Source organism: Leptodactylus fuscus, chromosome 1, assembly GCF_031893055.1.
Source record: "Leptodactylus fuscus isolate aLepFus1 chromosome 1, aLepFus1.hap2, whole genome shotgun sequence".
Taxonomy (NCBI): domain Eukaryota; kingdom Metazoa; phylum Chordata; class Amphibia; order Anura; family Leptodactylidae; genus Leptodactylus; species Leptodactylus fuscus.
The window spans coordinates 112,758,374-112,782,387 of record NC_134265.1 but is presented as its reverse complement, the minus strand read 5'-3'; the positions used below and the strand labels follow the sequence as shown (position 1 = coordinate 112,782,387).

The window sequence follows — 24,014 nt, the reverse complement described above, 5'->3', positions numbered from 1 at the left end:
TGCCCATGGCCACAAGAAGATGAGCATTCTTCTTTCTGATCTTTCACGTATATTTTGTATTCCATCTCCATTGTTTTCCAAATTTGCCTTAATTCATATTATGCAATTTTTTTCAGGGCATTGAATTGTATTCTGTGTGGCAGAGAAAAAACAGAGTTGACCTCTTAAGTATTTATGCAGATTATGCAGTATGGTAATAGAACTATTCCATGTACAAATTTCCACTAATTCAAATTGTAAGCCCACCATGGCAGTAGAATTGGACTTGGGGCTTATTTTGGGTCAGGTCATGACCTGTCCTAAGGAGAGGTGATGTAACGTATCTGCCTGTTCAGATCTCTGTGCCACCCTCCGCTCGCACGCTGCGGTGCAGGAGGCGTATTCAATTTGATTCTTTGCTTAGAGTTTTTTGTTGCTCTGTGTGAACACTGCTATATTTCTTCTCCTCTGTAAGTGAATTTCCACCACACCTGTCTGCTGCACCTTGTTTCCCTCTATTCATCGAATAGTTAATCTTAGCCTTGCCTGTGTGATTGAAAGCCTATCTACCAATCAAGTCTGGCAGATACTGACTTCCTATATACGGGTCATCAGCCCACACGGGTATGCTGGCTATTGTGACTCCGTCCTGTGACTTTGTCCTCACTAGCTTCATACTTACTATTACTATTGTATTACTGACCTCTGACCTCACTTGTGACTACTCTTTTCAATTATAATTTTGTATTGCTTTGTCTCTCTGGCTTTGACCCTTGGCTTGCTGACTTCAGTTCTGGGTTGTTTTGTTCTGTGACACTTATTTCTAGGAAGGGTTTTGCTGCCCAGTTGTCATCTGTTGCCTAGGACAGTTCTGGTAAGTATGTAGGGACAGGGTCTAGATCCAGTTTAGGGCTCACTGTCTCTCTCTTCCCTTCTTTCTGGTTTCACCAGTAGCTCAAGGGAATTGCACAACTAGCAATTCCCTTAGGCTTGGTTCACATCTGCATTCGGTATTCTATTCGGAGAGTCAGCTTGGGGACCCGCCTAAACGGAATACCGAACACATTAAAAAGTGGTGAGCAATGAAAGCACACAGACCCCTTACTCTATAATGGTGTCTGTGTGTTTTCCACGCGGTGTCCGCATGAATCATGCAGAGAGAAAAGTAGTGCTTTAAGTACTTTCCTCTCTGCATGATTCATGCGGACACTGTGTTGAAAACACACGAGCCCCATTATACTTTATGGGGTCCATGTGCTTTCATTGCTCACCGCTTTTTAATGCGTTTGGTATTCCATTTGGCAGGGTCCCCAAGCTGACTCTCCGAATAGAATACCGAACGCAGATGTGAACCGGGTCTTATAGGTGATTAATATTTTGATCCCTTTAACGGAAGCAACTGACTAAGGTGGGGTTACAGGTCTAATAAAGCTGACCTAAGAGTTAACATAGTGTGACCATGAGCTGATAGGTCTGTGAGCTGCACCGGAACTGATGGATCTCTACTGAAAATAATATTATTATTAAAGCCTGCTGGCTGTCTGGGTAACGACCCATCCTGTAGATGTGGAGGGCCCTGTCACTACCGCCCCCCATGCATCCTCTCATCTTCTACATAACGACCCATCCTGTAGATGTGGAGGGCCCTGTCACTACCGCCTCCCATGCATCCTCTCATCTTCTACACCACGCGTATATATAGTTGAACCAAGTCTCGAACGCCCCCTCCCCGCGCAAAGCACTGTGGGAATTGTAGTTTGTCGCTCCTATTGGCTGTCGGTACTGGGGTGAGTGTGTACTATAGGGAGTATGGTGGAGAGTGGTTGCACCTCGGGGAGAAGTCCCGGTGCAGGGTTGTGGTCGCAGGTGACACGCGGCTGCCAGGGTTCAGCCTGCTAGCATTATGGCTGGTCCCTGAGGTCGGAAGCCATGCTGACCTCTGAGGCTTTGTACGGCATGTCCTGCGGTGTCCTGTATGGTAGATCCGCGCCTGCTGCAGGGTGGGAGCGACCCCCGGAGCTGTGCAGCACGGGCCTACATGCTAGGATACTACTTCACCGCAGACCTGTCTCTAGGGCTCCTAATGCCGCCCACCAGTCTAAACCAGGAAACCCAGATACCATACAAGACCGGGAGGTGTGCAGGTTACCTCAGGCTTTGTCAGTCCAAGTACTGGACCTGTGACATTTCTCAACACGGGAGTAGTGGAGAGGGTTTCTCTATATTGCACTAGTTGCTATGGACCATCCTCAGTGTGATACATGTCCTCAAATGTGTTTTCCAACTGATTCCTGGTTTATGCGTTATAGTGAAAAACATGGTCTGATGGTTACTGACATCTCACCCTCCAACCAGTTACACCTACACTATGCTGCCATACCGTACACCTGAAAAGTGTTAGGCTATAGTCACAGAGAGAGGTGCAAGTACGATTATCTCACATTACAAAAGTAAACAAACATGACAGAAGATCGTGTCCGCCATGTTGTTTACATGAGCGTCAGTGGGATCGGACAAAGAATTAGGGGACATTCACACTACTGTTGGTGACCGTCACAAGATTTTAGCAAAGGACACTGGCTGAGCCATCACAAATCTGGTAAACATTTCAGTGGAATTTTATCTTGTGTCCTACATGTAGGACTTTTGTGTCCGTTAAAAGAAACTATTTCATGACAGATGTAAAGGGTCCGTTATCTTTTAACATTTAAGTTTATGGGTAATGGACGAGTGTCCGTTATACTGTCCATTATTACTGTCCATTTCACTCTGCGCATGCTCAGGAAGCAAACAAAAAAAGAACAGAAAAAAATGGACAGTAAAAAACGGACATTAACTGATACTAATGTCTGTTCTTTTTAACTGATCCATTTAACGGATCAGTTAAAAAAAAAAACACATTAACATCAGCTAGTGTATGTTAATGTCTGTTATGATAGGTGTCCATTTTTTTAATTTCTTTATTTTTTTTAACAAACACTATTGGATGGATATCCAATGGTAGTGTGAACCCTGTCTAGGTCTGTGACCGTTCTCTGCAACAGTTTAGGGTCAATACAGACGGAGTTTTATGGCGAGGATTTTATCGCTGAATCCACCTCAAACTCTATTGGGAGGCTTTTTTTTGGAGGTTGATTTTGAGGCGGATTCAGCGTCAAAATCCTCACCAAAAACTCATTGACCCTTAATGTCCATTTCTGTCATCCTATCACAGAAGACAGCAATGAACATTAACAACGGTAGTGTGAATGTCCCCTGTACTAGTGAAGTAGTATATTATACTTTACGTGCATTGGCACAATAACAACATAGCTCTATGCAACTGTTTGGCTGGTGTTTGGGAGGAAGCTCAGTAGCAGCAAAAGTGCTGGCCCAATTAGTCAAAGACAGGGACATAAAATATGCAGAAAACCAGTTTATTTAGAAAATAAACTGGAAAATAAATAAACCCTCAGTTCAGGCACAAATGAGCAAAACACAGCCTTAAAGGGATCCTATCATACAACACCTTTTTTTTCTGAGTAACACGTCGGAATAGCCTTAAGAAAGAAAGGCTATTCTCCTACCTTTCATTGTCTTTTCCGCGCCGCCGTTCCGTAATGCAATACTGTGCAAGCGGCCATTTTCTCGTGGCCTATGGGCATGCGTAGTCTGCTCTGCCCAAGGCCTAGAAGTTACAGGCCACCGCTGGAAGAAGAGAATGAAGAGGACGTTGCTGACGAAGATGGAGGCGGCGCTGGAGAGAGTTCTCTCGCAGCATTGGGGATACCCCCAGTGCTGTTTGAGCGCTGGGGCCCGCCGCCAGTGCTGCGGAGAACTCATTTGCATACCGACAAGAACCGGGATTCCTACGGAACAGCGGCACGGAGAAGACAATGAAAGGTAGGAGAAGAATAGCCTTTCTTAAGGCTATTCCAAAATGTTACTCAGAAAATAAAGGGGTTGTATGATAGGATCCCTTTAACTTCTGGCAAAAAAATAAAACAAAAACCTGCTCATCTGAGCAACTAACTAAGCAGAAATGATAACCTAACTATACGTGTGGCTTATTACCCGCCACATGAACAAAGCAAGAAAACAAGCACATTGTCTCACTAGAGTCAGAGTTACAGGACAGACCCCTACACCTCCTTTCACTCCCTGGATCTGCACTGGAGTACAGGATCTGCAGCCTTTTTCTGGCCTAGTAATGAGCCAAGGAATCACATCTAGAGTTGAGGCTTACTCAAGACCCGCTTTGGACCACACGTAAGTTAAAAACCAGGGGGAGATATAGCGTGATTCCAACACTCTGCCTATCACCTTCTCACACAGGATATTATCTTCATACATATCAGTCCCTGTCCCTACTGTGACTCAGTTTGATTTCCCAAACCTGGACACATATACACTAACCTACTAGTATGTTTTAGGATTATGGAAAGAAACCAGAGAAAAAATTCACAAATATGGAGAGAAGTCTTAGTCCATTGTATATGTCTTGAAAAACATAGCACTGAAGGCACTATGTACACTCACCGGCCACTTTATTAGGTACACCTGTCCAACTGCTCATTAACACTTAATTTCTAATCAGCCAATCACATGGCGGCAACTCAGTGCATTTAGGCATGTAGACATGGTCAAGACAATCTCCTGCAGTTCAAACCGAGCATTAGTATGGGGAAGAAAGGTGATTTGAGGCCTTTGAACGTGGCATGGTTGTTGGTGCCAGAAGGGCTGGTCTGAGTATTTCAGAAACTGCTGATCTACTGGGATTTTCACGCACAACCATCTCTAGGGTTTACAGAGAATGGTCCGAAAAAGAAAAAACATCCAGTGAGCGGCAGTTCTGTGGGCGGAAATGCGTTGTTGATGCCAGAGGTCAGAGGAGAATGGCCAAACTGGTTCGAGCTGATAGAAAGGCAACAGTGACTCAAATAGCCACCCGTTACAACCAAGGTAGCCAGAAGAGCATCTCCGAACGCACAGTACGTCGAACTTTGAGGCAGATGGGCTACAGCAGCAGAAGACCACACCGGGTGCCACTCCTTTCAGCTAAGAACAGGAAACTGAGGCTACAATTTGCACAAGCTCATCGAAATTGGACAATTGAAGATTGGAAAAACGTTGCCTGGTCTGATGAGTCTCGATTTCTGCTGTGACATTCGGATGGTTGGGTCAGAATTTGGCGTCAACAACATGAAAGCATGGATCCATCCTGCCTTGTATCAACGGTTCAGGCTGGTGGCGGTGGTGTCATGGTGTGGGGAATATTTTCTTGGCACTCTTAAGTCCCCTTGGTACCAATTGAGCATCGTTGCAACGCCAAAGCCTACCTGAGTATTGTTGCTGACCATGTCCATCCCTTTATGACCACAATGTACCCAACATCTGATGGCTACTTTCAGCAGGATAATGCGCCATGTCATAAAGCTGGAATCATCTCAGACTGGTTTCTTGAACATGACAATGAGTTCACTGTACTCCAATGGCCTCCACAGTCACCAGATCTCAATCCAATAGAGCATCTTTGGGATGTGGTGGAACGGGAGATTCGCATCATGGATGTGCAGCCGACAAATCTGCGGCAACTGTGTGATGCCATCATGTCAATATGGACCAAAATCTCTGAGGAATGCTTCCAGCACCTTGTTGAATCTATGCCACGAAGAATTGAGGCAGTTCTGAAGGCAAAAGGAGGTCCAACCCGTTACTAGCATGGTGTACCTAATAAAGTGGCTGGTGAGTGTATATGGCACTGTGTGTGTTTTGTACTGGTACTGTATAGCTCTATGCCAACATATTCATACATAAATATGGGCATTAATAAGATAAGACGTTTTCAGTGTCTTGTATCTACTAACCGATGCTTTGCTTCCTTTGCAGATGTATGGTCTCTAGATTTTTTTCTGCAATATCGAGTAATGTGGGTCTATGGATTGAAATGCTCCCCTGTACTTCGAATACAAAACATTGGTTTGATGAGATACAGCTCCCACCTTAGTGGGACAGAGTATGTACCAGCTTGCCCACCTACAGATGCAAATGAAGTGCAGAAACTCCAGGAGTTTGTACATCGCTCTCAGCGACTGTTTGTCATGACAGGCGCTGGAATATCTACAGAATCAGGAATTCCTGATTATCGCTCAGAGGGTGTAGGACTTTATGCCAGGACTGAACGGAAACCCATCCAGCATTCAGAGTTTGTCAGGAGTCACACTGCACGCAAACGGTACTGGGCTCGCAACTTTGTAGGGTGGCCACAATTTTCTTCCCATCAGCCCAATCTTGCACACTTGGCTTTGGCTAACTGGGAGAATACTGGGAAATTGCACTGGTTAGTGACACAGAATGTAGATGCTCTACACACTAAGGCCGGACAGCATCGCATGACTGAGTTGCATGGCTGTAATCATAGGTAGGTGTTTTTTCCCTCATGCGAATAATCACTTGCATGTTTAACATCATATGTTATCTTTCTCATCTATCCTTCATCTAACATGATATACTCTTCTTATCAGTACTCACCATGACGTATCTGCATCCTTAGGGTGGTTTGCCTTGGTTGTGGCACAGTGATTAAGAGATCTGAACTTCAAGAAAAGTTTATAGCTCTGAATCCATCTTGGAATGAGCAGGCGTATGGCGTGGCACCAGATGGTGATGTCTTCCTTACAGATGAACAAGTATCATACTTCCGTGTACCACCTTGTGGTAGGTGTGGAGGTATCCTGAAGCCACAAATGACTTTCTTTGGTGATACAGTAAGCCGTGAATTGGTGTACTCACTTTATGAGCGTCTAACTGAAGCAGATGCAATGCTTATTGCTGGATCCTCACTTCAGGTAAGTGTCAGTTTAGCAGAGCATTTGTGTACACACATGTATACTCATATATACACATAGAACTTACACATTTATTCTTACTGACTTCTCAAATTTTCCAAAAGTCTTTGTTCATATGCCAGCAGCAAAATGTCCATAGTGTTGATGTCACTAGGTTCATAACCTGACCACTAAGGCCACATATATATATATATATATATATATATATATATATATATATATATATATACAGTCCTATGAAAAAGTTTGGGCACCCCTATTAATCTTAATCATTTTTAGTTCTAAATATTTTGGTATTTGCAACAGCCATTTCAGTTTGATATATCTAATAACTGATGGACACAGTAATATTTCAGAATTGAAATGAGGTTTATTGTACTAACAGAAAATGCGCAATATGCATTAAACCAAAATTTGACCGGTGCAAAAGTATGGGCACCTCAACAGAAAAGTGACATTAATATTTAGTACATCCTCCTTTTGCAAAGATAACAGCCTCTAGTCGCTTCCTGTAGCTTTTAATCAGTTCCTGGATCCTGGATAAAGGTATTTTGGACAAACAATTCAAGTTCAGTTAAGTTAGATGGTCGCCGAGCATGGACAGCCCGCTTCAAATCATCCCACAGATGTTCAATGATATTCAGGTCTGGGGACTGGGATGGCCATTCCAGAACATTGTAATTGTTCCTCTGCATGAATGCCTGAGGATTTGGAGCGGTGTTTTGGATCATTGTCTTGCTGAAATATCCATCCCCGGCGTAACTTCAACTTCGTCACTGATTCTTGAACATTATTCTCAAGAATCTGCTGATACTGAGTGGAATCCATGCGACCCTCAACTTTAACAAGATTCCCGATGCCGGCATTGGCCACACAGCCCCAAAGCATGATGGAACCTCCACCAAATTTTACAGTGGGTAGCATGTGTTTTTCTTGGAATGCTGTTTCTTTTTGGACGCCATGCATAACGCCTTTTTTAATAACCGAACAACTCAATTTTTGTTTCCAAAATGAAGCTGCCTTGTCCAAATGTGCTTTTTCATACCTCAGGCAACTCTATTTGTGGCGTACGTGCAGAAACGGCTTTTTTCTCATCACTCTCCCATACAGCTTCTATTTGTGCAAAGTGCGCTGTATAGTTGACCGATGCACAGTGACACCATCTGCAGCAAGATGATGCTGCAGCTCTTTGGAGGTGGTCTGTGGATTGTCCTTGACTGTTCTCACCATTCTTCTTCTCTGCCTTTCTGATATTTTTCTTGGCCTGCCACTTCTGGGCTTAACAAGAACTGTCCCTGTGCTCTTCCATTTCCTTACTATGTTCCTCACAGTGGAAACTGACAGGTTAAATCTCTGAGACAACTTTTTGTATCCTTCCCCTGAACAACTATGTTGAACAATCTTTGTTTTCAGATCATTTGAGAGTTGTTTTGAGTAGCCCATGATGCCACTCTTCAGAGGAGATTCAAATAGGAGATCAACTTGCAATTGGCCACCTTAAATACCTTTTCTTATGATTGGATACATCTGGCTATGAAGTTCAAAGCTCACTGAGGTTACAAAACCAATTTTGTGCTTCAGTAAGTCAGTAAAAAGTAGTTAGGGGAATTCAAATCAATAAAATGATAAGGGTGCCCATACTTTTGCACCGGTCAAATTTTGGTTTAATGCATATTACACATTTTCTGTTAGTACAATAAACCTCATTTCAATCCTGAAATATTACTGTGTCCATCAGTTATTAGATATATCAAACTGAAATGGCTGTTGCAAACACCAAAATATTTAGAACAAAAAATGATTAAGATTAATAGGGGTGCCCAAACTTTTTCATAGGATTATATATATATATATATATATATATATATATATATATATATATATATATATATTTATTTATTTTTTATTCTTTTTTATTTTATTTTTTTCGGGTCATATTAGCTGAAATGTAAACAAAGAAGGAAGGGGAAACGTGTCTGTTTTTCACATGATTCACTTTTTTTAAAAAAAAATTTAGTACAAGGTGTGATATGGGTGTGGTATTTCCGTTTATTAATTTTTATTTATTTACACTATTTGGGAACATTTTAACATTCTTTCTTTTTGCTGATTATCCCTGTAACTTGAGCTGATAATTTATCCCCAATTACAGGAGGAATCCAGCCTCCTAACCTGAACTAAATAAATGATCTGAGTCCTCTAGAGCACTGCAGCTTCTACAGTTTCCAGCCCCTGGCAGATGATGTGACCATGGGCCAGAGGGGAGTTGTATAATGGCGACTCCCTTAGCTATGTACACCACACTCAATGGAGCACTGTATACACATAGCGATTTGGAAGGCAGGGACAGTAATAAACTGTTCCTGCCTTCTCTAGAGAAGCTTCAACTATAGTAACAGCCAGCTTCCCTGTTCTGCAACTGCACAATTTTGTCCTTGCAGGGTTACGAGTGGACCGCCCAGATATATAATCAACAGGCAGAACGGAAGTTGTTAAGGAAATTGGATTAAAGAGGAACTTTCATGTCTGTGGAGATGTTCAGTATTAAGTACCTTTAGAAAGCTGACCGTGCACTGTCAGCTTTGCTGATACACCCCACGGGTGCTGGAGATATCAATGCCATTAGATTCAGCACCGATATCCCTCCACTGTCAAAAGGGTGGGCCTTACAGCTGAGCATAATCACTATTGTCAATGGAGGGGGTGTTCCTCACCACCCAGCGATGACGCTGACCTGTAGGGCCCGCTCTTCTCACAGTGAAGGGATATCGGTGCTGAATCTAATGGCACCAATGTCTCCAGCACCCAGGCGTGTACCAGCAAAGCTGACAGTCAGCTTTCTAGTGGTATATAATATCGTTGATGTAAGAGAACATGAGAGGTCCTCTTTAATTCCAATGAAAAAGTTATACACATGCTGCTAAATCTTTCTTGTTTTTCTGAATTACTGTTGGGTTATACAAGTATTAAAATTAGTTTTTGGATGTTTTGGAAGAGAAAGTAAAGAGCACAGACTGTTTACCCAAAGGGATATTACTATATTGACAAATAACTGCTTAGATGGCAATAAATACTGTTCATACCATATTCCTAAAGATACCTCTGTACAGTTCTGCTTTATGGCAAAGCTTCTGCAATAAGGTGTCTGGTGTCACAGTGCAGTTATTATACCAAATCCATACAGATTCAAAAAAACCCTCTGTATATAAATGGATGTATACAGAGGTACACTAGTGTCCCACAGATACAACTACATAGAATTTGGGGTTATATGGAGCCATAATATGGTACTGTGCATTAGCACTAATACTAGGTCAGCAAGATATCTTTGAATTTATGTCCTGTTAATAATTGAGAATATCATAATGCTGGATGAATCAAGGACTAATGCTTATATCTGTGGCCAGCTTACATGTAATGATTATAAGCATATTTTCTTAGCATTTTTAGTGAATTCTATTAATGTATGTGTTATTATAGAATAAAGATTAAAGGTACTGTGATATACACAGGAAAGGAAGCTGTTCTGTACAGTCATTGGTGTATGCACAGTGACACAGAGTGCATCCACCTTCTGTTTTAAGACCTGGCAAGCGGGCAATTCTTTTACAAGATGTTAATTGATAACTAGTGATCTTGTTCTGATCTATGACCATCAGCTGACTACAGACTGTATTTTTTATCACACAAGTTATGCACATTGTAGCTATCTACTTTCAAAAATAAGTCTTCAAAACTCCAAAAATACTCTTGTAAACTTTTAAAATATTATTGACTTTAGACATTCACTTTAACCAAGCTGCAGTACTCCGGCGTGGCCACTATGTGGTGAACAGAGCTCTCTGTGTACAATTTCAGTGTTGGTTGCTTCTCAGGACAGCCGATCAGAGAGGAATGTCAGATATTGGGCCATTGCGGAAAAGCTTCTTTATTGCAGAATTACAAGCAGTTTTTCAGCCAAACTTAGGAGTAGCCACCAAAGGAATAGAAAATATATATAGAAGCTCTTATACTTCTCCCTTATGCTCAATTGACTCTTGGCTTTGGCTCAAAAAAGCGCAGCAAAATCTGCAACAAAAAAGCAGCTTTTATGCAACATGAGCCCTTAGCCTTAGGCTGAGGCCCCACATTGTGGAAACAGTTTTTTGTTGCAGGTTTTGCCTTGTTTGTTTGTTTTTTAACTAAAGCCAGGAGTGGATTGAGCAGAAGGAAGACATATAAGAGCTTCCTATATGTTTCCTATACCTTTTGTAGCCACAATCAGCTTTGTCTAAAAAAAACCTGCAGCAAAATCTCCAACAAAAAAACGGTTTTTCTCACATGGCGTAAATGGCACAGTTTGGCGGTGGCGGAAATGCCGCAGAAAAAAAACACTGCATTTTACAGTTACTGTAAGTTGGATGGTATTCTATCAAATCTTATCCACACCTTGCAGAAAAATATACACGGCAGACACACTGCGATTTCCATAACCGTTGTGGCTTTAGAAATAGCAGCATGTCAATTATATCTACAGAAAAGCCAGCAGTTTCCCTTTAGGAATAATGGGAGCAGAAAGTCTGTGAAATGCAGTGAGGGAAAAATTGTGATGCGTTGCTGCCACAGCCTTTTTTGGGCTTTTTGTTACTTCCTTACTTACTGCCCATGTTCTTTGTTTGTTGAATCTTGGGCTTCTAGACTGGTTCTGACACCAGGTCACTTGATTGGAACCAGCACCCTTCCCTTATACCCATATTCAGTAGTATGACTTGTATACAAGCGCTGATTTGACTATTACACCTAAAACCATTGAGCACAGAGAGTAGAAAGTAGGTTTTGATCATATGATCTATGTCTGAACCAGCTCGGAAGCCTGAGGTTCAACACATAATGAACCCAGCAAGGAAGTACATAAGAGTCCCCAGAAAACCGCTAAAATGACTTCTTTTTTTTTTTTTATTTGTCTAGGTTTATTCTGGATATCGTTTTGCACTGAAAGCCCAAGAGAAGAACATTCCTATTGCTATACTTAACATTGGAGCCACAAGAGCCGATCACCTCTCTTTGGTTAATGTTAAAGCCCGCTGTGGAGATGTTTTACCAAAAATTATGGCACTGGATCACCAGCAGAAAGAAATAGGAGTCTGAATATTCTCATGAGACTCTCCGCCTTTTACCATTGTGTTATTTTCAGGTCAAAAATGTAAAAGATAACATGCTGTGCGGCAGAGTCCACAGAAATTCGGCAGAGGATTCTAGTAATTAGTGATTCTAAGCCACTTCCTTTGCTAGGACGCCATGATGTCAACGGATTACTAAGTGTACCGTAGATGGATACCACTGTTAGCATAAAATTATATTAGACAATCTTACACAGAGCAAATAATAAAAAAAACACAAGTATGCTGAAAAAGGGTTGAAGACATTATACACAGAAGCTCCTGGGGGCGTTTTATATCTAGGATTGTAGACCGCTGATACATCTTATGTATTGCTGAAATCCAACTACCTCAGTTACTGTGTGCCCCACTTGTCTAGTATATGTCATTAGTCATAGGATAGTGATAGGATGTGACTGATATTATATTGTGAAAACATGAAAGATATGGTAACTCAAATAATATATAATAAAGGATATTCTGCAGCTGTGGATATTAGATTTGTAAATGTGTGTCTGCTTTTAATACATTCTCACGCTACATTCTGATCAGTCTGGAAGTGTAAGTTCTGCAAACATTAAAACTTCACTGGGTACAGGAAGACACTATAAAACCCCTTTCTCACATTACATTTATATGGTGTTACATGAAGGGACATAACCCCTACCAGCAGTCATATGTGGCCACATGCATATTTGATGGTTGCCTAGACAATATTAGACAATTATAGGCTACATTAATAATCATTTGTCCCCACATAGGTTTGCTTGGGACTGTGTAAAGGGCTTTTTGTTGAATGCTGATCAGCTTGTGAAAGGAGCCATAGTGTGGCTGGATTGGATTGCAGTACTGGAGGCAGGCCTCTGTTTGTGGGGAAAAAAGATTATTTGCTTTTATCTCATAATGCGCAGCACGTATCCCAAGGTGACTCCTATTGAGACTATATATACAAAATCAGGCAATAATATTAAGATGAGTAAGAGTGTAGTGGTGTAGAGTGTATTGTGTAGCTGTCATTCATTCTGTTACTTCTAGAGGATGAAACTCTGACCATGGTCATGTGATTTACGGTCCATGGTCATGTGACGAGTACAAAGGTGCAAAGCTCGTTACAGTCACAGCACAATAATCAGACATCTGCCTGGTAATCAGTTGTGCGCCTGTGTGCTCATCACATGACCATGGACCATAAATCACATGACTATGGTCAGAGTTTCATCCTCTAGAACAGGGGTAGGGAACGTACGGCTCTCCAGCTGTTGCAAAACTACAACTCCCAGCATGCATACTGGCTCTGCTGTTCTGGGAACTCCCATGGAAGTGAATGGAGCATGATGGGAGTTGTAGTTTCACAGCAGCTGGAGAGCCAAAGGTTCCCTACCCCTGCTCTAGAAGTAACAGAATAAATGACAGCAAGCAGAGATCTAGAAAACCGTGAGGAATTGATACAGAAAGTATATTGGAAAATTGTATATCTTTTTATTGTACATTTGTTTGTCAATATTTGTCTGAAAGCGGCCAACCCCTTTAAGGAATAACAGAGAATAATACATGTTATTATATGAGAGGATAAGGGTAATTTGATTAGGTCCATCAAATAATAATTTGTTTTAGAAATATGTATTTACCTTTAGCAGAAAATCTTACTGGTCATCCATGGCAGAGTTGGTAAACAAGGTGTTGGACTTACTATTCTATTAGTATGTGACATTTTATTTTATTGATGGAGGTTATTTCTAGCAATAACTGTCATGGCTTCTGCACTAACAATGGTCTAATGGACAGTCATTAACAGCCACAGGTACTACAGAAAAGGGGCTCTATACCTGTCCTTGTAGTCATGGACACATCTGTATTTCCCTCACTCTGAGTCCTATAGTGTGTTAAAAGACTGTAACAAACTCTGGGTACGTAATGGGGCTGGTGAAATGATGTCATACTGTTTCCTGCACCAGAGACTTCACATGGAAAAACCAGAAGAAGGTTTGTATGGAGAGACTTTGTATTTCATGTCCTTGCATGGGCAAAAAGTGGGAGCTGTGATATTCTGCCACTTTCACAGTTATATGCAGAGCATTTCATGAAAAATTGAACATTCTAAAGTAGTAAAAAAAATAAAATAAAACACTCTGAAAATGGGTGAAAAGCGTACTTCTTTGACTACCTTCTTAGCTAATTTCTTTTGCTATTCCTCTGTCTTCCATACAAGGGCTGCCGCTGCTACATATGACCTTGCTATCTTTTATTTTTCTTTGATAGTTGACAATATAGGTTATAACTATACCCATAACTTATAAAAAGCTGTGAAGTTTGGGTGTGTTTGCTGCAAAGATTTCCAGACTTTTACCCGGGAGGAGCATTTTAACCTCGTAAAAGAATCAAGGCCAGACTGGAAGAGAAGCTGGGGGTCAATGCTCTTAGATGAAACAAACTCTGCCTGTGGTCACATTACAGACACCAGCAAACACTCGTCTTCCAGCATGGCAGGGATAAAGCTGCTTTCCTCTCTGGTGATAGGGCTCTGTGCCTATTACTTTTACAGTACAGAGACCATAACACCTGGTGAGTATGTCTATATACAGTAGTATAGTGATAGACAACACATATTGGAATTGTAGTGTTCTATTTACTATGTCACAGCAGTTTCTGTATTCAGATAAAGGTTTATTGTAATACATTAATAGATATAACATGTATGCTGCAGTCGAGTACTGTATACATTTTATAGAGTACTGTATACAGTAGAGTACTGTACTTCTTAACTTGCAATGTATACCTCAAAGGAGATGTGATCTGACCTGCTCATGCAACACTGAAATATCAAAGTTAACGTCAGGACTTTTATGGACATTGCTGTTATGGTGCTGAGGATGGCAATTTGAGTAATTTTGCTTGGTTCGTTTAGAAATGGTAAAAGGGAAGAGAGTGCTGGTGACTGGATCAAGTACTGGAATTGGAGAACAGGTTGCATATAAATTTTCGGAAATGGGGGCTCATGTGGTGCTCACCGCCCGAAGGGCAAAACAACTAGAGGAGGTATGTTTATACAGATTCATCTTGTACATTTCATCCTACATTTTTGGTATTAAATGAGCCTCCCTGCTGACTAGATCCATTCATTTGGGCTGAATCCGCAGCTGGAAGCCACAACGGAATACCGATGTACTGCATCAGCATCCCATCACGGCTAGATCACGGGCGAAATTGCCGGTGGCGGAAAATGAAGAGGAAATCCTCTTCATTTTCACTGTGTGAACACACCCTAACATAGAAAGGTCAAGAAAAAAGACAGGGATGTACAATAAGGTAAATATTGATAGCCAACCACTGCGGTCTCAGAACTGGTTCACATCTGTGTTCAGTATTCTGCTCGGGGAGTCCGCTTGGGGACCCCTCCTGAACGGAACACCGAAGCATTGACAAGCGGGTGCTTTCATAAGTACCGCTTGTCAATGCTTTCGGTATTCCATTCGGGGGGTCCCCAAGTGGACTTCCCAAACAAAATACCGAATGCAGATGTGAACCAGAGATAATCCACTCACAGTAGATATCACCTGAGGTAACCAGGGAACAGCAAATATCACAATATAATGTTATATGTTTTATAATACCCAACCAGAGAAAATCTGATCACGGCACAGAGAAACATCAGAATTCACCTGTAAATATATGACATTATAAATCTCTATATATTTATAAACAGATAGATTATATGCCCTAATACCAGAGTAACCAGAGAGTACAGCAACCAAACCAACAGAGCATATGATACTGCATGAGAGGACCGGTTACATCTATTATAGACCCCATAGACTATAATGGGGTCCGTGTGTTTTCTGTGCAGTGTCCACACAAATCATGCTGAGAGAAAAGCATTTTTCTCTCTGCATATTTCATGTGGAAAGTTAGTGGACCCCATTATAGTCTATGGGTGTGTGTGGTTTCTTAGGTAACCACTTCCGTTCGGGAAAGGGGGGGGTCCCCAAGCGGACTCCCTGAATGGACTACCGAACACAAATATGAACCAGGCCTCACACAGCCCTGGATACAGACATAAGTTTTATATAAAATAAAAAGGACTCAGAAGAGTGAAACCTGAGCTCTTCATATGCGTAGGAAGAGACAAAAATAAATGTGAGGAGTGGTCTCTCCAGACTTATATAGGCAATTAATTAATTAATCTTAATTACTGTTTATTAACCCTTCTCTTCTGATTGTTTCCAAAGACATAATAATCCCATGTGTGTGTTGCCGATAGATGACCGGGAATAATATATTGCACATTATTTTTTGTCATGTTTTCTAGGTGGCAAACAAGTGTATGGAGTTAGGGGCAGCATCTGCTCATTATGTGGTGTCGGACATGGGGAATTTGACTTCAGCTCAGAATGTGGCCCAAGAAGCAATTGAAAAACTAGGTAAGATATTTTATATATGAACCAATACTGACTTACAATTTAAAGGAATTATTCACTTTCTAATATTGACGGCCCATCCTTTGAATCATCATTTTTAGATATGCAGGGGTCGCTCTGCTCAATTGCTGTACCTGTGCATAGGTCAATGAGCAGGGAGGGTGAGTAAGGGAATTATGATATCACCTATTGTCAATGGTTTGATCCTGACTTATCTATATAGAGGTGTTTCCTTTGTAATCCTGTCCATGATAATAATGTCACTACTGAATAGTGATCTCTACAGAATAGGATGTGTCAAACTATTTTGCTTCTCAGTAGCTGTTTGAGAATGGCAAGATTATACGGTCGGAATTTTATAATATAGATAAAACATACAATTAAATAAAAAACATTGCCAAGTAGGAAAGTATACATGCCAAACCACCGTCCCCTGCGCATTGGGTGACTTAGAGCCTTACAGGGAAAATGGATCTTGGTGTCTTCATTTGTTTCAGGATTTAATAGAGCTCCCAGAGGTGAAAACGGCACCAATCCAAATGTTATAGCTTAGCAATATCACGTTAAATAATTCTACTGAGGGGAAAGATTTACTTTTTTATTTATGCAATTTTCCTGTTTTTCTGGTTTTCCTAGAAGGCTAGCACGTATTTTGCATTGCTCAAAGCCATAAAGTAGACTATATTGCTTAATCATTGGCTTCATTTTACACTATGTACAGTAAACTCTGAAAATAAGCTGACATAGTCTAGGTCAAAGTTTTTTTTCTGAAGTTGCCTAATGTACGTTGATCCATGGTTACATCTGTTGGCCGCTTACATCATATGCGGACCTGCCAGCGGTCAGATAACATCACCGTGTCTCTCCCAGTATCAAGCGGCTGAGTGCCGCGATGTTAATAGTCTTGGCCCCTGATGATTTATAGATGAAACGCATAGGGCTTTCTTAGTAAGGGAGGTGATTGCTGTGGCTCTTATAGGCTGATATTAGAGGGCTGGTGGCTAACTCCTGTTTTGGTGATCCCTTGTTGGTGTGACATTAGGTCAGTATCCTCAAGGGACCCATAAGCAGGAGCTGCCTTGTTTGTTCTAGCCTCTATACACATCTTATTCAGCTAAGCTACAGCAACACTCCAAATTGTGGTTGAGGGAGATAGGATCTGTTGGAAGGGACAGAGTCCTGTGTGCATCCCTTTTGACACACTTGCCATACAGGCAATTGTCTCTATATATACTGACTGCAAAGTAGCGGTGTTGTGTCACCTATCTTGCATTTAGCAAAAACATTTTTTTATGGAAACTTTTTTAAACTTATTAATAAAAGTTATATTTTATATTTATTTGGATACTCTTTTGGGAGGATAAGAAATTTGTGCTTCCAAGCAGTGATTTAGTTGATTGGGTATCTGGTTTATCCTGGAAATACAGTGAGTCGTTACATCTGTTGTACTGTAAATACACACATTGATATATAGTTTCTTCTGTTCATTCATTGCAAACATTTTATTAAGGCATCGATCTTTGCGGCCGGGCACTGGTTGCAACTAGTGGCAATTTTTTGAGTTTCAGAAAAACTGATCTCATGAATCATGTTCATAGTAAATGTAAGGGGTGCTATGTGTTATATAGGTTATATTTATTTATTATAAAATGCATTTATATGAATTAAAACAAAAAGTAATAACAAAAATAAATTTCTGGTCTTAGGACTTCTATCTGTATGCATACTCATAAACCACCCACCCATATGATTGCTAAACTCAGAATATTTATAGGCCAAGTTATACTGAAGTGTTTCTGACAACACTATATATCTGTCTACTCAGCTCCTCTTGTTCTATAACATGATGCCTGCAGACTAGACTGTATTTTCATGGCAACCGGTTTACTTTAAAGGGGTTATCCAGGGACTTAAATTTATGCTACCTTATCTGGATGTATGTTGAAGTTAGACCTGGGGTCTCTAAGCTGGTTACGACTCCAGGTTATGTGATCAGAGGAGGGAAGTGGTGGAGTAACCCAGGGAACAAGGGCTGGTTCCGATCATGTGGCTTAGAGACAGAACCGTTCTGGCCATCCAAGTCCAGCTTCAACAAAAATTAAATTAAAGCTGTATAACCCCTTTAGCTGTTTTTTTATGTAAATTGACAGAATGACAGTCTGCCCTTGTGGACCACAAAAGATAATCATGAGGAGAGTCACTGACTAGGCCTACGCTTAGATTACTCGATTACTAATGTATAAATGGATGTTCTCTTACTCCTAATGAAATCTATTCATCCAATTCTTCAACCTGTTCTGACTATGCATCTGCATGTCTGAATCCAAACAGGCTGGCACATTGGGACCTGAAATTGGGATGTGATGAAATAGTGACACATAGCTTGTTCAGCAGGGCTTTATTTCTATTTCCTTGATCTAGGTGGCCTTGATTATCTGGTCTTAAATCACGTGGGAGGAGGTGGCTCATTTGGATCTTTTCAAGGCGACATGAAGGCTGTGCTGAGTTCTAACAATGTGAACTTTCTCAGTTACATCCAACTGACGTCCACGGCTCTGAAGGCTTTGTTGGAATCCCAAGGGAGCATCGTTGTTATGTCCTCACTGAGTGGTAATATGAGTGGTTTGGTTGTATAGTACAGTATTTTACTATGCATCATTTGTATTTCTTTTTATAAAAGCAATTAACCATAGAGAAAGTATCAGATCTAAAAGAACAGGCAGAATTCTGGGTGTGCACAAAAAACGCACAGATTCAAACTTTACCATCCCCCCCCCCATCCAATTTCAGCATAGCAAAGGCCCAGATTTTTATGTCCACCATCCCTGCCTTATACTGATTTTGAAGTGGAAGCTGAACAAAGGCAAGGCTGTGATGGCAGGGATTGAATATGAACCCACTTCAACGACCTTGATCACCAGGGTTCACTTAATAAACAAAGAGAACACATTAATCCATTCACTAGCCTAGGCAATGAAGGAAGATAAATTAACCCCGTCATTACCTTACCCTGATGCTGAGTCACACTGTGTGAAGTGTGTAGACAGTGTATTTATCTGACTGCTATGTGGCTACTTGGTTGTTTTCATCACCCAGCTTAGAGAGAGAAATACCCGGATCAATAACTTCCCTGCTCAATAGTTACAGAGGCAAACAAAAAATTCATGCGCAAGTAGCTATGAACATGATTAAAGTAAATTGTCCTGTGGGTTATTCGGAGGAAAATACGTTTTATGGTGGCAGGAGTAGTGGTAACAATAAAAATGTGGCAAGGAAAGGTGGAATGGAGGGGTGAATATAGTTGCATTTTTGTAGTTGTGACTGTCCCTGCCAACAGGAAACTTAGAAGTGGGAGGAAGAAGAGCTGAGTGAATTTATACAAATTTTCTGTTGCAGCTAAGAGTATGTTTTCTATCTGACCAGAGTACTTCATTGCAATCAATACAGTTAAATACTGCTAAAACTTATTATTATTTGCAGGGGCATTTATGTGTGTCACATTCTCCCTTCTTTCTCCATAGATTTCTATGTAATCTGTCTTTGAGATGCTAAGTTTCCAGTTTAGGGGACGGGGAAGGAGCAAAACAGGTTGATAAGTGGAGAAAGAAGCATTTTTCTCTGATAAAGTATATTATAAAGATTTGTATATACAGTATTTGCCTGTACTATTCATTTGCGAAAAAAATGAAGTGACAGTCAATTTTTAAATATAATACTGAATTTGTAATATAAAGGTAGGTCAGCTGGAGCATGCTGTAAATATAGCTTTTTTAATTCTTACAGGACGGATTGGGGCACCATTTACAACAAGTTACTGTGCAGCTAAGTTTGCACTGGAAGGTTTCTACAGTTCCCTCCGCAGAGAATTTATACTCAACAAGAATAATGTATCTGTTACTGTGGCTGTTCTAGGTTATATTGATACAGGTGAGGTCAATGGTAGAGATTGCTTAGTTACTAATGTGTTTGCACTTAGAATTTAGCGTAAAATGCACCAATATGGAACAAATTGTCAGAATGCCTTTGTTTACACTGACTATGCTTACCCCATAATTTTCAAACAAATGTACTAGAGCACATAGAAAATAGTAGAAGGTGCAAAAAAAGGTATATGTCACCAACACCTAAGATGCCATAACTGTTAGATTTGACATATCTTGCTAAGATTACATTGCTCAATACAAATGTATTGTAAAGTCTCGGGACCATTCATATATGGTGCATACATGTTACAGAGGCATATAGACCCTCCAGAGTAGTGGATAAGCATCCTATACATGTTACCAGTAATTGAAAGAAGTGTAAAATTCCTATCTCTCAAGGGTTGTCTCATCTCCGAAAGCCATTTTAACCACATTTTCGGACTGCCTATAAAGTATATACTTGTAGGCAAATGGGGTTTTCTTTTAACAAGTTAACTCAAAAATGGTCAAATAATGACTATAATTACACCAGAATAAAATAATAAGTGTTTAATAAATGAAAAGAGATAATACTTAGCTGTGGTTACAAAGGATGTAATAGCTCACTGGATGTGGAGCCCCACTATATATATTACTCTGATATATACCCATCGTTCGATGACTTCCAGAGGTTCATGGCGCGCAATCCTGCCGAAATGGCGAAGCTAAGTTAAGACTTTTAATTCCCTGAACCAGGGAAAATAGCCCAGTATTGTAGCATTGAAGTGGTTAATGAGCTGAGCTGTGGCAGCAATAAGTTTCCACTAACATGGATCTGATTCCCCAGACCCCAAGCAAATAGCTTATTTTGCCAAAGGAAGTTGCCATTGAAGGATGTGGCATTACATGGTGGCTTCTCAGAGATTCTATGTAATAAATTAATTTGCCAAGTCTGCTGCCTGTTAGAGACTTTTTTGGAACCAAGGGGAAGTCTCAAGTGGGAGACCCTCCCTCTCTAATAGGTATAATGTCCATATTTCCTAAAACTTATGGACATATGATAGCTTGTCCTGATAGAAGTATCTCTATAGCAATAAATAATGCCCAGCAATTCAGCTTTATTAATGGTCTTGTTGAATATTCGATGATTTCAAGTCTGCTAGTATCTGATGGGAAGACTAAGTAATATCTCTTTATTTTCCAGAGAGTGCTGTGAAGAAAGTAGGTGACAAAGTGACCATGTCAGCATCACCCAAGGAGGAATGTGCTGATGAGGTGGTTAAAGCAGCCGTCTTAAGACAGCCTGAACTCTTTTATCCTTTCTGGGGTATTAAACCATTTGTTTTGTTGCGAGATTGGGCACCAACTCTGATGGGAAAAATATTAGATAAATTCTATGTGTTAGACAATATTCAATAAGTCACCTTTGTCAATAAAATACTCCAATTTCTATATCTTCATTTTGTTAACACTTTATTAGTATAACGGTATTATGTTCAGTCATTGTCTGGTATCGTTGCTTGTGCTATCATGTTGTGTAATTCTGCTGTGAGTAGCAACATAGCAACAAATAGTCTATGGCCATCAGGCTAGGAATAAATGGCGACTTTGGCCGTGATAGGCATCGTGCATCCTAAAATCGCCATGTTGCAATGCAACATTATAACTAATATAAGTAAATGTGATAATTATTCATTTATATTAGTTGTGGTTTTCCATGGTGACACATGATGGCGCAGTGTAGGCCTACCTTGAAGGGATACGGTTGATCAGTAATAGTCTATGGCATATACAGTAAAACCATACTACATTTAATGAGTCAAAGTTGTATAAATATTTAGATGCATAGTTTCAGGGGTGTAACGTGAAGGGGCGAAGTTGCACCAGGGCTCAGGAGCCTTAGGGGGCCCATCAGCACTGGCATCAGTATTGAGATTGCAGCTTCCATCTGGCCCATAAACCAAGGAGACCCACAGATTACCCTAACCACACTAAGGTTGATTAAACTCCTTAGCACCCGTAACCATCACAATCAAGAATTATCTGTAGAGATGAGGTCAGAGGCCCCAGACAAAAGATTGCACCAGGGCCCACAAGACTTTAGTTACACCACTGCATAGCTTATTACCTATTTGCTTTCAAAGGAAGTCAATCACTATCTATTCTCCTGACTTAGAAGCAGGGGTGAACCTACCCCTTTCGCCGCCCGAGGTGAACTACAGAAAGCCGCCCCCCCCTCCCCCGGGAGGAGGGGGCGTGACGGAGTGAGGGGGAATGGCAAAGCGAAGGGGGCGTGGCGAAGCGCCGTTCGCAGGCAGAGAGCAGGCACGGAGAGGACCTGCTCTCTGCCTGAGCGTGAGGGGAGGCTGCTAGAGCAGCGCTGCTCCAGTGGCCTCCCCAAACCACCGCTCGGTGCTAAGCCAGTCCAGGACAGCTTGTCCTGGACTGGCTTAGGTAATCAGAAATGCCGCCCTCCCTGGGGTCCTGACATAGCGCCGCCTGAAGCGGTCACTTCAGGTCGCCTCATGGGAGGTGCGGCGCTGCTTAGAAGAGCTTTATTTCTTCTGACTAGCTATGGCTGTTAGCCATTTGTGAAGGAGTCAGAGGCTAAGACCCCATGTTGTGGTAACTCAGCAGAAAACAATCTTTGCATTTTACATTATCAGCAAAATGAATGTGATTTCACTGAACTCATCCACACATTGCAGAAAATAAAAGCCATGTAAAAGCTATAGAAAAACACTTTGAGGTTAAGGCTACATGTTGTGGAAATGCAGCATTTTTTGTTGAAGATTTTGCTGCGTATTTTTAACCAAAGCCAGGAGTGGATTTAACAGAAGAGAAACATCTAAGGCTAAGTTCACATCTGCGTCGTGTCTCTGTAGGAGACTGCACCGCAGATTCTGCTTATAATCGTCAGAGAGAAAAGTCCTGGGGTCTGTGGTTTTCCGCAAGTAACCACTTTTTAAGCAGTCGGGGTCTCTGTCTTTCGGGTCCTCATGTGAACCTAGAGTAAGTGTTTTCTTTTCATTTTCTATTCCTTTTGAAGCTATTCCTGACTTTGGCAAAAACAAAAAATGCAGCAAAATCTGCAACAAAAAACGATGCAATTCTGCAATGAAAAAACCCTGTGGAAAAAACACAACGCGTTTGTAGGCTAAGGCCCCACATAGTGAGCCACTGCTCAAAGACTGCGACGGAAACACATTGTGTAGGTTTCCTCTGTGGACTGTCTGCTTTTATTATAGCTATATGGAAAACGCCAGCGTTTCCGTAGGTATAATTGACATGCTACAATTTACTAAAATTAAACAGTTTTTGAAATCACAGCATTTACGATGGACTCTTTTTTTTCCTGTATGGATGTGATTAGCCAGAATCCCATCCACTTTGCAGGTACTGTAATACACAGCGTTTTTTGCCAGAAATGCTGTGGCCCAAATGCTGTATATTCACAACATGGGGCCCCCGCCTCACTGCTTTTTTCTGCTGCAATTCAGGGCCTTATGCCTGGTTAACATCTGCGTTTGGTGATCCGTTCGGGGAGTCTGCATGGGACCCCTTGAACGGACTACCGAACGCATTTGCAAGCGGTGTGCAGTGAAAGCACACGGACCCCTTAGACCATAAGAGGGTCCGTGTGTTTTCTGCGCACTGCCCGCACAAATCATGCGGACAGAAAAGTAAATCACGATGACTCATGCGGAGACTGTGTGGCAACTGTTGGCATTTAAAATCTAATAAATATGTTTG

At 41.2% G+C, this 24,014-nt stretch overlaps 2 protein-coding genes across 2 annotated transcripts; both read left to right on the top strand.

The window, feature by feature from the left end:
• Positions 1-1,759: 1,759 nt before the first annotated feature.
• Positions 1,760-12,410, top strand: SIRT4 (sirtuin 4). The gene is made up of 4 exons (XM_075276514.1): positions 1,760-1,766; positions 5,848-6,379; positions 6,512-6,806; positions 11,754-12,410. The coding sequence occupies exons 2-4, from the start codon at positions 5,886-5,888 to the stop codon at positions 11,931-11,933; spliced, it is 969 nt and encodes a 322-aa protein (XP_075132615.1). The 5' UTR covers positions 1,760-1,766; positions 5,848-5,885; the 3' UTR covers positions 11,934-12,410.
• Positions 12,411-14,397: 1,987 nt separating this feature from the next.
• On the top strand, positions 14,398-21,680 carry LOC142193731 (hydroxysteroid 11-beta-dehydrogenase 1-like protein A). The gene is made up of 6 exons (XM_075262732.1): positions 14,398-14,506; positions 14,850-14,980; positions 16,251-16,362; positions 18,781-18,969; positions 20,143-20,286; positions 21,466-21,680. The coding sequence occupies exons 1-6, from the start codon at positions 14,425-14,427 to the stop codon at positions 21,678-21,680; spliced, it is 873 nt and encodes a 290-aa protein (XP_075118833.1). The 5' UTR covers positions 14,398-14,424.
• Positions 21,681-24,014: the final 2,334 nt, after the last annotated feature.